Here is a 13,794-nt window from a genome sequence, read left to right as displayed (position 1 = left end):
TATTAGCTGATCGTATCTATATATGCATTATGTTATATATACGGGTTATTAGATATATACAAGTAGTCCGTACACATTAAGGTTCTATCTTACAATCCCTTTCTGGCGTAGAACATGTAAGCTCTCTCGTGCAAATGGTCTGGGAATGGTGTGATGACCTCGGAGTGTCCTGGTCTGGCAATTGGATCTCTCAAGTACACAGCATGACAAGTGTCAAAAGAAACCTCAATATGCGATGGTAAGATGGCAAAACAACCAATAAATGGTCTTGGGGCCCATGGAGTGAAATATGGCTTGCTTGGGTCGGCTCTTCCGAACAAAGCCTTCTGCCATGGCAAGTTGATCTTGGCGGAACTCTCGTCCTCTAAGATGGCCTCTTTATCCAACTTTTCGTGAGGAACTAATTTCTTAGCGAAATCAGAAGTAAAGGAAGCAGTAACAATTTTGTCGGAGGCTTGCTTGTCCTGTGCTTCCACACGAATAGTCTCCCAAGTAGACTTTTGCAACTCACGCAAGATCTGCTTAACAGACCTTATTAATTGCTTTTCAGCTGGAGATTCAGAATCATCGCTTTTCTTATTTATGTACAAAGAGGTCTTTTCAATTGAAAAGTCGCTCACTAAACTGTGTTTGGCATCAGCCAATTTCTTATAGACAGTGTAACCCTTCTGAGCATTGGCGGCTCCAAGTTCATTGAAAGTCTCGACGCTTACATTATCTTTTCCAGCATTATGGGCAATGGCCAAGATCTGGGTTAAAATGGCCTCTCTAGTAGCCTCATTCTGCTTGTTCTTCATATCTTCTTCAACTTTCTTGTTGAAGTCTTCGGCAGAAACATCATTCTCCTTCAAGGTGTTCAATGATTGTGGTTTCTTCTGCTTGGCTTCCCAAGCTTCTCTTGGGTTCTCCTGAACAGACTTTACGTGCCTGTTCCATGTGATTATTTGTGTATTATCAACTTTAATAGCCTTTTCAAGCGAAGGTTTGGTTCTACCCATTGCGAGCAAGACCTTTTCTGGCTTGACGCTAAAAACATCTCCACTTTGTAAAGGGAAAGATGGGTGTTTTATGACAACACCGTTAACCTTTACAGTACCAGCTATGATAAACTCTCTGGCTTGTCTGATAGACGAGGCGAACATGGATCTGAAGATAGCGTACTCGAGTCTCTTTTCCAAACTGGCGTAGGTCTGCAATGTCATTGGAGTTGGTGCTACTTTGGAGCCCTTTAACGAGGCATCCAATTGGGCCACAGTCTCAAGAGAAGGGTTGAACACGGTTTTCCAACGAGACTCAGTCAAGTGTTCTCCGTGGTATGCTCTAGTTTCTGCTTTAGCGTTCCATTTCTGTTGGTACAATGTCTTTCCATCGTATCTAACTGGTGATTTCTTATATAAATTGAAAAGATTGTACTTGTTCATGGACGCACGAACGCGACCACGACTCAACGAGTGCAAGTTCTGTGTCTTTCTCGGCATGGCAGCGGCCTTGTGTGTGGTATACTGTGTTGTACAATGCCCGTTAACTGTTAACATACTACTACTTCAACTGTATTCAACAAATTTTTCAAAATCGGCTGTCGTGCGAGTGCCGATACCAATCACGTGAGAGATCATAGGATATCTAGTCACGTGGATTATCTGGCTCTCAAGAGTGTCCATACTGAATACTGGGTAATAAAGATTGACCAGTACTGATAGACGTGGTGAAAGAAATAGGTAGATGGAAGTGAATAGAGTTTTAGATACTGTTGTAGATACCGTGTAAATTATACAATCGTTCAGATATGCTTGATAGTCGTGTTTCACCGCGCGAGTGGAGCGTCGACGATGAAATCAAGCTCTTTAACTTGATCTGTGACTACAAACCAGCAGGAAAGAATAAGCACAAGAATATGGTTTCTATAATAGATAATATTAATAGAGGAATACCCGCCAATGGCCGACCATTTACCGCCACTGATATCTGGGACAAACTCGAGAAATTGTACAATTTGCCGAAATTAGATATTCTCGAGGACTATAGAGAGGATGAAGAAACCCAGCTGCTGTCGCTGGAAGCGACCCTGACAAAAGAGAAGATTTCCAAAGTGAAAGATGAATCTGCAGACGACGGATCGGGTACAGAAGACAAGATAAAAGAACAGATAAAGCCGGCTACAAAGGATAAATCAAAGCAATCAAAGGCTAAGGGACGTGGAAAGCGAGTACATATAAAAAACGAAGATGATGAGGACTCCTCAGGATTGAGCGATGTAGAAACCGACGCCAACAGTGACACTGAAAAGGAAGATAAACCAAAAGGTTCCAAAGAGTCGACAGTGGAACATCTGGATACACAAGCCAAACAAGATAATGCAGAAAGCACACCTAGAAAAGGTGGCTCCGGCACTATACAAAAGGATGATCATGAAGATACAGAAGAAGATACAGCAACATCGAGAAGAGTAACCAGAAATACGCGAAAGCATTCGTTAGCGGAAGTAGCCACTCCGATTACTAAAAAGAGAACTCGTTCATCTGCTAAGTTGGATCCTGTAGACGTCTCTACTCCATCGTCTAAGAGAAAACAACTTCGTAGTGCGGTTGCATCCCCACTGACGATGCCTATCAGAAGACGTACCAGATCAGAAACTCATAATGAGATAGATGACAAAAGCAATGAAAGTGGGCCTGATGATGAAAAGGGAGACGACGGCGCCACGGAAGCTGAAAAAGATGCAGATGTCGAATTAAAGGACACAGAAAAGGTCGACCAGGAAGAGAAGGGTAAGGATGAAGAGACAGACAACAACAATAAGGAGTATAAGGACGAGAAGGAAGAAGAGGAACCTGAGCCAGAAGAACCCCCAAGAGTCACACGTAGGTCTACCCGATCGGCCGGACCAGCCAAGAAGGCAGCTCAACCCGTAAGGAGAAGCACACGTAAGAGATGAAGATTATATGTAAGAATTATTGTATACTAGAATTCAATGTAAGCATAACACAGGAGAAGGATTTCCTTCCGCCCAATAGTAACTGTAACACTAACTAAATAATGGCTTTACATTGCCATATCTTCACTCATTGGCTTGTCTTCACTTATTGCCTTACCTTAACAAAATGCATCATACTGTCATCTCGTAAAATCCGATCTCCAAATGGATGCAAATATCTATAACCGGGCCTCGGATATTGCACCGGAAAAACTTTTGTTTAGTTCGCAAGACAAGATCCGTACGCGTTATTGACAAAGGTATGCAACCAACAGTGAGTGAATGTCCTATCAAGTGATACAAATGATATCTTTCAATTATATTGTTAAGGTGAAAAAGATGGAAAATTGTTATAAGCGTCAAAGCCAGAATTGCAACTGGTGGTGATATTCAATTTTGAATAATTCTATATCTATCATTTCTTCTTTCTTGCCATTATCTGCTCTCCACTACAATCGTCTGAATCAAGCCGGTCCTCCCTCGGATTTCGCACCCATAGAAACACGCTTAATAAATCAGTTGAAAAATCACGGTCGATCTCGTTATAACAAATCTCTATTATCTACACCAGGGTGAGGAAAAGAGAGTCCAAATTATGCTAAGGAGGCTCTCTTCAAGTGTACGATACCGCTTGAGAGGCACACAAGCGAATTTCAGGCGAGATTTTCGTGTTGTTACATCTCTCTCACATCCATCAACCTCGAAAAGGCTAAGAGCACAAACCGTAAAGTCAGAAGATGTCACAGACAATTTAAAATTGCCAACCTATGAATGGGACAGAGGCGGCCGGAAAGAGAGTGATGTGTTGACGCCCTTATACGCATCAATGAAAAGACTAATAGACGCAAATCAAGGCTGTGTATGCTTAATTCAAGTGGGAAGTTTCTACGAGCTATACTTCGAGCAGGCTGCAACATATGGCCCCAAACTCGGATTGAAAGTGGCCTCCAGAAAGACAAACAACTATGTAATACCTATGGCAGGGTTCCCAACATTTCAATTACAGAAATTTGTAAAAATCTTGGTTCAAGATTTGGGAGAAAATGTGGCTATCGTGGATCAGTGTCCTTCTAGAAGAAATCAAGAGACAATAATACATAGAAAGATTTCTCGTATAGTATCACCAGGTACTTTGGTTGATGAAACTTTCTTGAACTATAACCAAAACAACTTCTTGTTAGCTATTTCATTTCCTGCAAATTGTACAAAAGTACCTGCTGACTCGGAAACCGCAGTAGGCCTTTCATGGATTGATGTCTCCGTGGGTGAATTCTACATTCAAAATACAACTTTAGGAGATCTCATAGCCGATATCTCTCGAGTGAATCCTAGTGAGATCATAATATCGAAGGAATTCCAAGGGGATAATATTATAGATGGCAATTGGTTCCCTCCACTCCAAGACTTGAGGAAGTACTTCTTGCGATATCATAAGACAACTTACAACGATCTGAAATTGAAATTCAAGAGTGGTTTGCAAACAACCCGTAAGGCGATAGAAACTTACACTGTGAGAGAAGAAGCCGCGATGAATATGATTTTGTCATATATAGACGTGAATCTTCCCGATTCCAACCCATCATTGGATTTACCAATAACATATTGGAACAAAAACTGCCTTCAAATGGATTCTAGAACCAGAGAGGCATTAGAATTGACAGAACGATCCACCGCAGGTCGGTCTTCAGTTGTCGGATCGTTGTTGACTACTATAAAAAGAACGGTGTCTCCTTCTGGTTCACGATTACTAACACAGTGGTTGAAATCTCCTATCCTCGATATTGAAGAACTCCGCAAACGACAGAGCTTCGTCACAATTTTCAAAGATCACCACAATTTGAGGACGTCACTAAGGTACCAAGTACAGCAGCTTGGGGATTTTGTTAGGTCGTTGCAGAGGCTAGCGTTTGGAACGGGAGACAATGTCACTCATTTACTTGCTATTGCTGATGGCTTATCAAAGTTAGAAGAACTCAAGCAATTCTTGGTTCAAGAATGTAACAGCAATCCTGATGGATTGAAAGTTTTACGTCGCTTCCTAGATGATTTTCAGATACCTTCAGAGATTGCAAGTGAAATATTTTCTACGCTACATATCGAGATGAATGAACCATTGTCAGATGCATCTCAAGCTTTGGATTATGAACATGAAATTGGCGAGGAGATTGAGCAACTTGATGAGATAGAACAACAAGATGGGAATATTGGGGTTTATGATAGCAAATCTATTGACAAGTACAAATATATACCAAAAACTACACAAGACCCTGTGTTTAGTTTTTCGGTTAGGAGAGATTATAATGCAATCTTGTTGAGTTTGCATGATCTGTTGGATATATTGAAAGAGAAAGAAGATAGCATGCAAATTGCAGTGAAAGATGAACTTACTAAAATAGACCCCAAATTAAACATATCCAAGAAAGATCAACACGGAAGATTCTCAAATGTGTTGTATATCTCTGGTAAACAGAAGCTGATAGATGAAGTATACGCTCTTCTCAAAGATGATATTCGAGACAAAAGGAAGGCCTCTTTAATATATAAGCCTGTTGATTGGAGTAAGTTGCAAAACCTAATAGAAGAGAAGAAGGAACACATCAGAGAACTAGAAAAGCAAATTGTGGAAGAACTAAGAATTAAAGTGTTGAACCAAGTATCTGAGATCAGAAGAGTAAGCAAGATGGTAGATTATTTGGATATCACGTCCTCCTTTGCAGTGTTAGCAGAGGAATGCAACTTGGTATGCCCGAGGTTTGTGAAAACTCCACAATTAAACATTGAGAATGGTAGGCACTTAGTTGTTGAATCTGGATTAAAGTCTGTGGGTAAAATGTTTACACCTAATCATACAAAAATCACGCCCAATGCGAATTTGTGGGTGATTTCGGGGCCAAACATGGGAGGAAAGAGTACTTTCTTGAGACAAAACGCCATCATTGTCATCCTAGCTCAGATTGGATCCTTTGTTCCTGCTTCTAAGGCAAGTATAGGAGTGGTGGATAAGATATTTACTAGGATTGGAGCTTCAGATGACTTGTTCAACGACTTAAGTACATTCATGGTCGAGATGGTAGAGACTAGCAATATATTAAAGAATGCAACCCCCCGCTCTTTGGCTATTGTCGATGAGATTGGCAGAGGAACAAGCGGCAAAGAGGGTTTAGCACTAGCATATGCTACATTATTCAATTTGTTGCAAGTCAATAAGAGTCGTACCTTATTTGCTACTCATTTTGGTAAGGAATTGGAACAATTGCTTACGTCCAATAAAGTTAATCAAAAGAAGATTAGGTATTTCCGTACTAGAGTCATTCACAAAGATGAAGAGGAGCCATCAGGCTTAAATCTTGTTATTGACCATCTTTTGGAGAGTGGTATTAGTGAAAGATCATTTGCTCTTGAAGTTGCCCAGATGGCAGGTTTCCCAGAAGAAGCATTGTGTAATGCCAAGAAAGCTCTCAAGCTTTTGGACTAAGTGATCCTAAATATGCATATTTATTCGTATATAACTATTGAGAATAAATCTATTTTGATGACTATTGTGGTGGAGGAGGTTGGTTGTTGGCGTTATTGTTTTGTAATTGGTTCAATATTAATTGCTGCAATTGCTCCAATTGCGACTGTTGGACTTGCTGCTGAGATGGTTGTTGACTGGTAATTGGAGCCTGATTCCAAGTTCCATAATTGCTTTGTTGAAAATTGAACTGGTTCACTGGAGGCTGGAAAGCTGGAGACGGGTTAAAAGGATACTGGGTTTGCGAAGCTTGTGGTACGGCTCCTCCATAAGTTTGATGTTGATTCTGGTTAGCGAAGTGCTGAACTTGGTTAAAAGGGATTCCGTATGGTGACTGCTGTACTGGGGCACTTTGTGGGGGATGTTGTGGAAGTGGTTGTTGTTGTTGTTGTTGATGCCAGTATTGTTGACTCTGGTTGTATCCAACTTGCTGAAGATACGATGATCCATGATGATTGTATGTAGCGGGCTGTGGAGGTTGATGATACGGTGTTTGCAATGGAAGTGATGGTGGTTGCTTTGGAGGAGTTGGAACGGGTTGAGGTGGTTGGGCGTAGCCGTAAGCTAGAAACCGTTTTGGCTGTTGTCCGTCATTATACTGATCCGCGGTATGGTTGTTCCTCTTCCGTTTACCTTCTGGCGATTCGTTACCTTGCTTAGATTTTTCCTTCTTACTCTTATTCTTCTTTTTCTTCGCCAGCTTAGCTTCAGATTCTTTTTCATCATCAGAAAACTCCTGTTCTTCCTCTGGTAACTCCTCGTCATGACAATTACTTGCATCAGTGCCCTTTATACTCTTGATTGAATCTGTATACAAGAATTGTGAATCAGGAACGACGTAGTATACTTGTTGTCCCTTTTTATCTTTATACTTTTCGAATTCCTCGGTGCTATTGAACTTCACTGTGTAAACTGGTTGTTGTACTCTTCCTAGTGTTTCGTATAAAGGTCCTATAATACTCCGATCCTCAAAACAGAAAATTGAGCTTTCCTTCAAAACTCTAAACTCGCCGGATACATTAGCCTTGATTATAACACTATTATCAACAAGTCCAATGATATCTCCAACGAGTTCAATCGGGGCGTTCTCTGCAATTTTGTAATCCTCTGGTAAAGTTGGTGCAGTTTCAACGATCTCGTTCTTAGACACGATAGGACCACTAATGACATCGCTTTCCTCGTCATCATCATAATCTTCCTTTACTAAGTTTTTGCCAGCTTCTTCGGCATCTTCTTCATCATCCGAATCGGAATCGGAATCGGAGGAAGAGTCACTTGCACTTGAACTGGAGTCTGAATCTGAAGAAGATATATCTTCCACATCTATATCATCATCGGACAATACTGGAATTTCGTCTTGGGTGTTAGCGGTATCTATAATTACGTCGACGGTTTCTGTGTTAGCTTCTTCTTCTTCTTCTTCTTCTTCTTCTTCTTCTTCTTCTTCTTCTTCTTCTTCTTCTTCTTCTTCTTCTTCTTCATTTTTCTGATTATCTTCAGTGGGGACGTTATTGACTTCGGATTCGCTCTGCAGAAGAGCTGGGGTCTCTGTATTTGAAACCTCGCTTGCCTCTTGTCTCTCTTCTGGAATATCCGCTTTCTCAACTATCTCCTCTTTTTCTTGACCTGGTTTTTCTATCTCATCAGGTACAGAATCCTCTAGAGTTTGTGCATGGGTTTCCTCCAAGATTTTAGCATTTTCTGCTTGAGTTTGCTCAGTTTTTGACGTTTCTTCTGCTTCTAATAATGTTTCAGCAGCAGAGTCTCCATTTCCGTTACTCTTGGAATCTTCGGCATTCTGTTCTTCTTCGCCATGGTCGCTTATATTTTCTATTTCTTCTGGAATAGTGACTTCTAGACTTGAATCTTGAATTGGTTTTTCAGTAACTGCCAAGTCATTAGAAGGTATTACTTCGGCTCCAATGCTCGAAATAGAGACCACATCTACCTGCTCTCCTTCTGGGTCACTCATTCTATTTTATTCTATCCCTTATAGTCTACTTTCCACTAAGAACACCAACATATAAGTAGCTATTTAGTCAACCTGATTCGTTATATTTCGCGATGCTCATCAGACCTCGCAGATTTCGCAGTGTTTATTTTCGTTTGGGGTAAAAGCAGCAGATTTTGCAATAATTAGAACAGTTGTAAAAAAGCGTTTATGAATGATAGTGAGATAATACTTAGGTTTGGGTGAGCTTCTAAGGTGAATATATTGGTAGTATGAGTGGATATATTATATATAGTTGTGTAGTTCTTTCCATTGCTAATGTGCTTATAAACATTAGGGTCTTTTTTGGCAGGAAATTTCAAAAACGTAGTTAATTTGAAAGGGTTTTGTGGGTGCAATTTCTTTGCATCAATGATTTCCATCTTTCTCCTTGAATAATTATTGGTAGAATTTAAAATTGCAGACACAAACACAGTTGCTGTTATCGAATGCCTGGTCATTATGGTCAGTTAAGCCAACCAAAATCGTCTATCGCAAATCGTATTGAGAAGCAGAAATAGATTAGTCTACCACACTCTTCTAGGCACGGACTGTAGCTGCACATGGTCCCAATGAAGTACTTTTAAAGAAATACATTTTACTAGATATTTAAACCCCTCTCAGCACTGGGTACTGGATCTTCACAACACAACTACATCTAACACGAAAGAATGAACTAAATCGATCACGGTGAACTGGCCCCTTTGTATATCGATATACTGACTGACTGCAAAAATTACTTCACGTGATCTTAACGCGTAATCTCTATACCACAATGCGTAACCCTAGACACACCGCATCTTGTCCCAAATTTTGTGTATAAACATTTTTCAAATTTGAGTTACCCGGATTCTGAAAATTTTTCATTTTCTGTCTATAGCTCGTAGGACCTTATAAAAAATTTTTCACAGTATAACTATATTCTTTTTACAATTGTTCTAATCGTTAGTTAAACTTATCATAAAGTAAAGTAAAAATGGGTGCCTACAAGTATTTGGAAGAGTTGCAGAGAAAGAAGCAATCTGATGTTATGCGTTTCTTATATCGTGTCAGATGTTGGGAATACAGACAAAAGACTGTTATCCACAGAGCTTCTAGACCATCTAGACCAGACAAGGCTAGAAGATTAGGTTACAAGGCCAAGCAAGGTTTCGTCATCTTCAGAGTCAGAGTCAGAAGAGGTGGTAGAAAGAGACCTGTGCCAAAGGGTGCCACTTACGGTAAGCCAACCAACCAGGGTGTTAACCAATTGAAGTACCAAAGATCTTTGAGATCTACCGCTGAGGAGAGAGTCGGTCGTCGTGCTTCTAACTTGAGAGTCTTGAACTCTTACTGGGTCAACCAAGACTCCACCTACAAGTACTTCGAAGTCATCTTAGTCGACCCTCAACACAAGGCCATCAGAAGAGATGCTAGATACAACTGGATCGCTAACCCAGTCCACAAGAGAAGAGAAGCCAGAGGTCTTACTTCCATCGGTAAGAAGTCCAGAGGTATCAACAAGGGTCACTTGTACAACAACACCAAGGCCGGTCGTCGTCACACCTGGAAGAAGCAAAACACTTTGTCCTTGTGGAGATACAGATCTTAAGTGTGATGTTTTGGGTCAATTTTTTTGGTTTAAAATTTCGTGCTTTCTGCTGAGAGTGGAGGATTGGTTTGGTATTCTTGCTAGTAAATATGTACTGCTTTGGTAGTATTTTTTAGTTTTGTATTATACTGTATATCTTCAAATACATTTTCAGAGGTCGAAAAGTGTGTAGAAATGGACAAGGTCAAAAGTAGTAAAAAAGCTGAATATATTGATTGTGACGACTAAGCTCCTTAATTTAAGTGAAAATTGATGTAATTAGATCAATTTGAAGTTCTGCTAAGCAAAACTACTACAGTCGATGAATTTCGTGAAATTACGGTATCACTTTAAAGAAGCAGTATAAAGGTGCCAATTTCTAGCAATCAATACAACTTTTTATCAACCTAATACAGACATAAAGTTTAGAATGAAATTATGCACAGAAACCAATTTGTAAATTGCTGGATGACATCGCACTGAGAGGAGATCTTCCAGAAATTGAATGGTGATCAAGTCCCCAATAGAGAGAGCAAAGGTTGCAGCCAATTAACCGGAGCAAAGGAGCCTCATTTCACGCAAGTAAACGAATTTCATCCATTGTGATCCCCAGATGCCTCTAATTTTTTTAAAAAAACCGTTCTTTATTAAATTACATACAAAACTTGGTAGTGCCAATAAGCCATAGGATTTTCCTCTGGCAGATTATCATTACTACCAGAAATTACTGTATCCTCTTGTGAATATAATTAGCGAGAATTTTACCCATGCGCAGGCATCGTCGTCCAGTTCACACAGAACAACATTTGAAGAAAAGAGCCAACAAAGAACCTGCCGGCTCTGGCCCAAGGGACCAAAATAAATTTACTTAAATTTACTTGTTAATTAGCACTGGGACTGCCTCTGCGATTGCCTCTGCGACTGCTTCTGAGAATTCTTACCTACTAGCGAGTTCCTGTCTCCACAATTCTACAGGTTTTATACGTCTTCTGTAGCGGCAGTTATTTGCAAGGGAAAAATGCCATGTCTGTATATACATAGGATATAGGATATAGGATATAGGATATATTATATAGTATATATTATATAGGATATTAACCAATCATCCATATTAGCGTATTACCATATATCATCTAGCATCTAGCATCTAGCATATACCATATGAACCAATAATCCATATTACCATATTTCCATATATATGGCATATATTCATTCATATATTCCAATATATTCATATTACCCTAATACCAAAATACCATATTACCATAGACCAAAATACCATATAGCATATACCCACCACCACCACCCAATCATCCTATCCACAGGAGTCAAAAGTTGACTCGTCCCTCGCTCCCAATTTGTCGCACTAGAAAAAAACATTTTTCACCGCTCACTACTCTCTCAGTTTTGTTAGTGCAATGGAGATTTTTACTAAGACAATTTAGTTATATATATTTGTAGGATTGTGCTGATCATCAATTGCATAGTCGCTGTCTTGTTCTTTGCTACGAATCCAATTGTATCCCACAGACGCTGTTAGTATTTCGAGACTACACTCCCACAACCCCGACCGATTCGCCCCGTGCTTGCCTGCTTCCACCTTGCCGTTTCGCCGTCCCCTTATCGTCCATCTCATTTCTCCAGATCCCCCTTTTTCCACTCATTCTCAGCTAACACTACACCGCCAACAATGACTGCCCACACAAAAACCGCTATTTTGTCTGTCTACGACAAGACCGGTCTCTTGGACCTCGCCAAGGGCCTCGTTGCCGCCAATGTCAGAATCTTGGCTTCTGGTGGTACCGCCAGATTGGTCAGAGAAGCCGGCTTCCCAGTCGAAGACGTTTCTTCCATCACCCATGCCCCAGAGATGTTGGGCGGCAGAGTCAAGACTTTGCACCCAGCCGTCCACGGTGGTATCTTGGCCCGTAACTTAGAGAGCGACGAGGCCGATTTGGCTGCTCTGGGAATCGAGAAGGTCGACTTTGTTGTCTGTAACTTGTACCCATTCAAGGAGACCGTTTCAAAGGTTGCTGTCACCATCGACGAAGCCGTTGAAGAAATCGACATCGGTGGTGTCACCTTATTGAGAGCCGCTGCCAAGAACCACGCCAGAGTCACCATCTTGTCTGACCCTCACGACTACGCTGGTTTCTTGGAGGAATTGAGAGCCGGTGAGATCTCTGCTGAGACCAGAAACAGATTGGCCCTCAAGGCTTTCGAACACACTGCCGACTACGACGTTGCCATTTCTGACTTCTTCAGAAAGCAATACTCCGAAAACGTCTCTCAATTGCCTTTGAGATACGGTGCCAACCCTCACCAGAAGCCAGCCCAGGCTTTCGTCAGCCAAGGTGAGTTACCATTCAAGGTCTTGTCTGGTTCCCCAGGTTACATTAACTTGTTGGATGCCTTGAACTCCTGGCCATTGGTCAAGGAGTTGTCAGCTTCTTTGAACTTGCCAGCTGCTGCTTCTTTCAAGCACGTCTCCCCAGCCGGTGCTGCTGTCGGTTTGCCATTGTCTGATGTCGAGAAGAAGATCTACTTTGTCGAGGACATTGAAAACTTGTCTCCATTGGCCAATGCTTACGCTAGAGCCAGAGGTGCCGACAGAATGTCCTCTTTCGGTGATTTCATCGCTTTGTCTAACATTGTCGATGTTCCAACTGCTCAAATCATCTCTAAGGAAGTTTCTGACGGTGTAATTGCCCCAGGTTTCGAAGAAGAGGCTCTTGCTATCTTGAAGAAGAAGAAGGGTGGAAAGTACTGTATTCTCCAAATTGACCCTAACTTCACTCCAGAGAACACCGAGACCAGACAAGTTTACGGTATTTCGTTGCAACAAAAGCGTAACGATGCTATCATCAAGGGCTCTTCTTTCAAGGAGTTTGTGTCCAAGAACACTGACTTAACCGAACAAGGTTCTATTGACTTGACTGTTGCCACTATTGCATTAAAATACACCCAATCCAACTCTGTGTGTTACGCCAAGAACGGTATGGTTATTGGTTTAGGTGCCGGTCAACAATCCCGTATCCACTGTACCAGATTAGCTGGTGACAAGGCCGACAACTGGTGGTTCAGACAACATCCTAAGGTTCTTGGTTTCAAGTGGGCCAAGGGTGTCAAGAGACCAGAGAAGTCTAACGCCATTGACTTGTACGTCACTGGACAAATCCCAACCACTGAGCCAGAGAAGACTGAGTATGAATCTAAGTTTGCTGAGCTTCCAGCTCCATTGACGAAGGAGGAGAGAGCTGAGTGGTTAGGAAAGTTGAACAACGTCGCTTTGTCTTCTGACGCTTTCTTCCCATTCCCAGACAATATTTACAGAGCTGTTAGATCTGGTGTCAAGTTCGTTGCTGCTCCATCCGGATCTGTCATGGACAAGGCCGTTTTCGGTGCCGCTGACTCCCATGATCTTGTCTACGTCGAAAACCCAATCCGTTTGTTCCACCATTAGGGAGGCAAATGAATGATTGAGAAATCGCTACTGTTAACAGTAGACTGCCTTGTACTTTAGTTCTCCAGAACCGCTGTGCCTGTAAAAAAAATTATATGTTGGAGCGGTGTTCGTCACTTTCTTTTCAATTAATGAATACTGTTATTTAGATATTTGTAGCTGTGTTGTAGAGTTCGTAGATTTAGAATGCCATGGTAAGTACCATTGACCAGATGCTATAAACTAAGATAGACTCAACGGCGCTACCATGTAGACTTTTTTGCAATCTCTTGAAACGAAATTA

The 13,794-nt window shown here is 41.2% G+C and overlaps 6 protein-coding genes across 6 annotated transcripts; 4 read left to right on the top strand and 2 right to left on the bottom strand. All coding sequences in view use genetic code 12, as the record gives it.

Moving 5' to 3' along the window:
* Positions 1-6: 6 nt before the first annotated feature.
* On the bottom strand, positions 7-1,515 carry RJT20DRAFT_124117 (mitochondrial 37S ribosomal protein uS4m). The gene has a single exon (XM_064916139.1). The coding sequence runs from the start codon at positions 1,476-1,478 to the stop codon at positions 90-92; it is 1,389 nt and encodes a 462-aa protein (XP_064777037.1). The 5' UTR covers positions 1,479-1,515; the 3' UTR covers positions 7-89.
* A 188-nt stretch (positions 1,516-1,703) lies between these two features.
* On the top strand, positions 1,704-3,106 carry EAF7 (Eaf7p). The gene has a single exon (XM_064916138.1). The coding sequence runs from the start codon at positions 1,787-1,789 to the stop codon at positions 2,933-2,935; it is 1,149 nt and encodes a 382-aa protein (XP_064777036.1). The 5' UTR covers positions 1,704-1,786; the 3' UTR covers positions 2,936-3,106.
* A 289-nt stretch (positions 3,107-3,395) lies between these two features.
* Positions 3,396-6,477, top strand: RJT20DRAFT_124115 (mismatch repair ATPase). The gene has a single exon (XM_064916137.1). It carries the CDS (start codon positions 3,570-3,572, stop codon positions 6,447-6,449), a length of 2,880 nt encoding a protein of 959 aa, XP_064777035.1. The 5' UTR covers positions 3,396-3,569; the 3' UTR covers positions 6,450-6,477.
* RJT20DRAFT_124113 (RNA-binding snoRNP assembly protein) lies at positions 6,478-8,575 on the bottom strand. Its single transcript, XM_064916136.1, has 2 exons — positions 7,969-8,575; positions 6,478-7,944 (listed from the first exon to the last, which is right to left on the bottom strand). The coding sequence occupies exons 1-2, from the start codon at positions 8,458-8,460 to the stop codon at positions 6,511-6,513; spliced, it is 1,926 nt and encodes a 641-aa protein (XP_064777034.1). The 5' UTR covers positions 8,461-8,575; the 3' UTR covers positions 6,478-6,510.
* Positions 8,576-9,454: 879 nt separating this feature from the next.
* Positions 9,455-10,069, top strand: RPL15A (60S ribosomal protein eL15; the record flags this gene model as incomplete). Its single annotated transcript, XM_064920225.1, has 1 exon — positions 9,455-10,069. The coding sequence occupies one exon, from the start codon at positions 9,455-9,457 to the stop codon at positions 10,067-10,069; it is 615 nt and encodes a 204-aa protein (XP_064777033.1).
* Positions 10,070-11,481: 1,412 nt separating this feature from the next.
* Positions 11,482-13,672, top strand: ADE17 (bifunctional phosphoribosylaminoimidazolecarboxamide formyltransferase/IMP cyclohydrolase). Its single transcript, XM_064916135.1, has one exon. It carries the CDS (start codon positions 11,739-11,741, stop codon positions 13,509-13,511), a length of 1,773 nt encoding a protein of 590 aa, XP_064777032.1. The 5' UTR covers positions 11,482-11,738; the 3' UTR covers positions 13,512-13,672.
* The last annotated feature ends 122 nt before the right edge of the window (positions 13,673-13,794 follow it).

Source organism: Scheffersomyces xylosifermentans (assembly GCF_036884685.1).
Source record: "Scheffersomyces xylosifermentans strain CBS 12540 chromosome Unknown RJT20scaffold_1, whole genome shotgun sequence".
Lineage (NCBI taxonomy): Eukaryota > Fungi > Ascomycota > Pichiomycetes > Serinales > Debaryomycetaceae > Scheffersomyces > Scheffersomyces xylosifermentans.
Note: the sequence above shows the minus strand (reverse complement) of the source record. Positions and strands in the feature narration are given on the sequence as shown.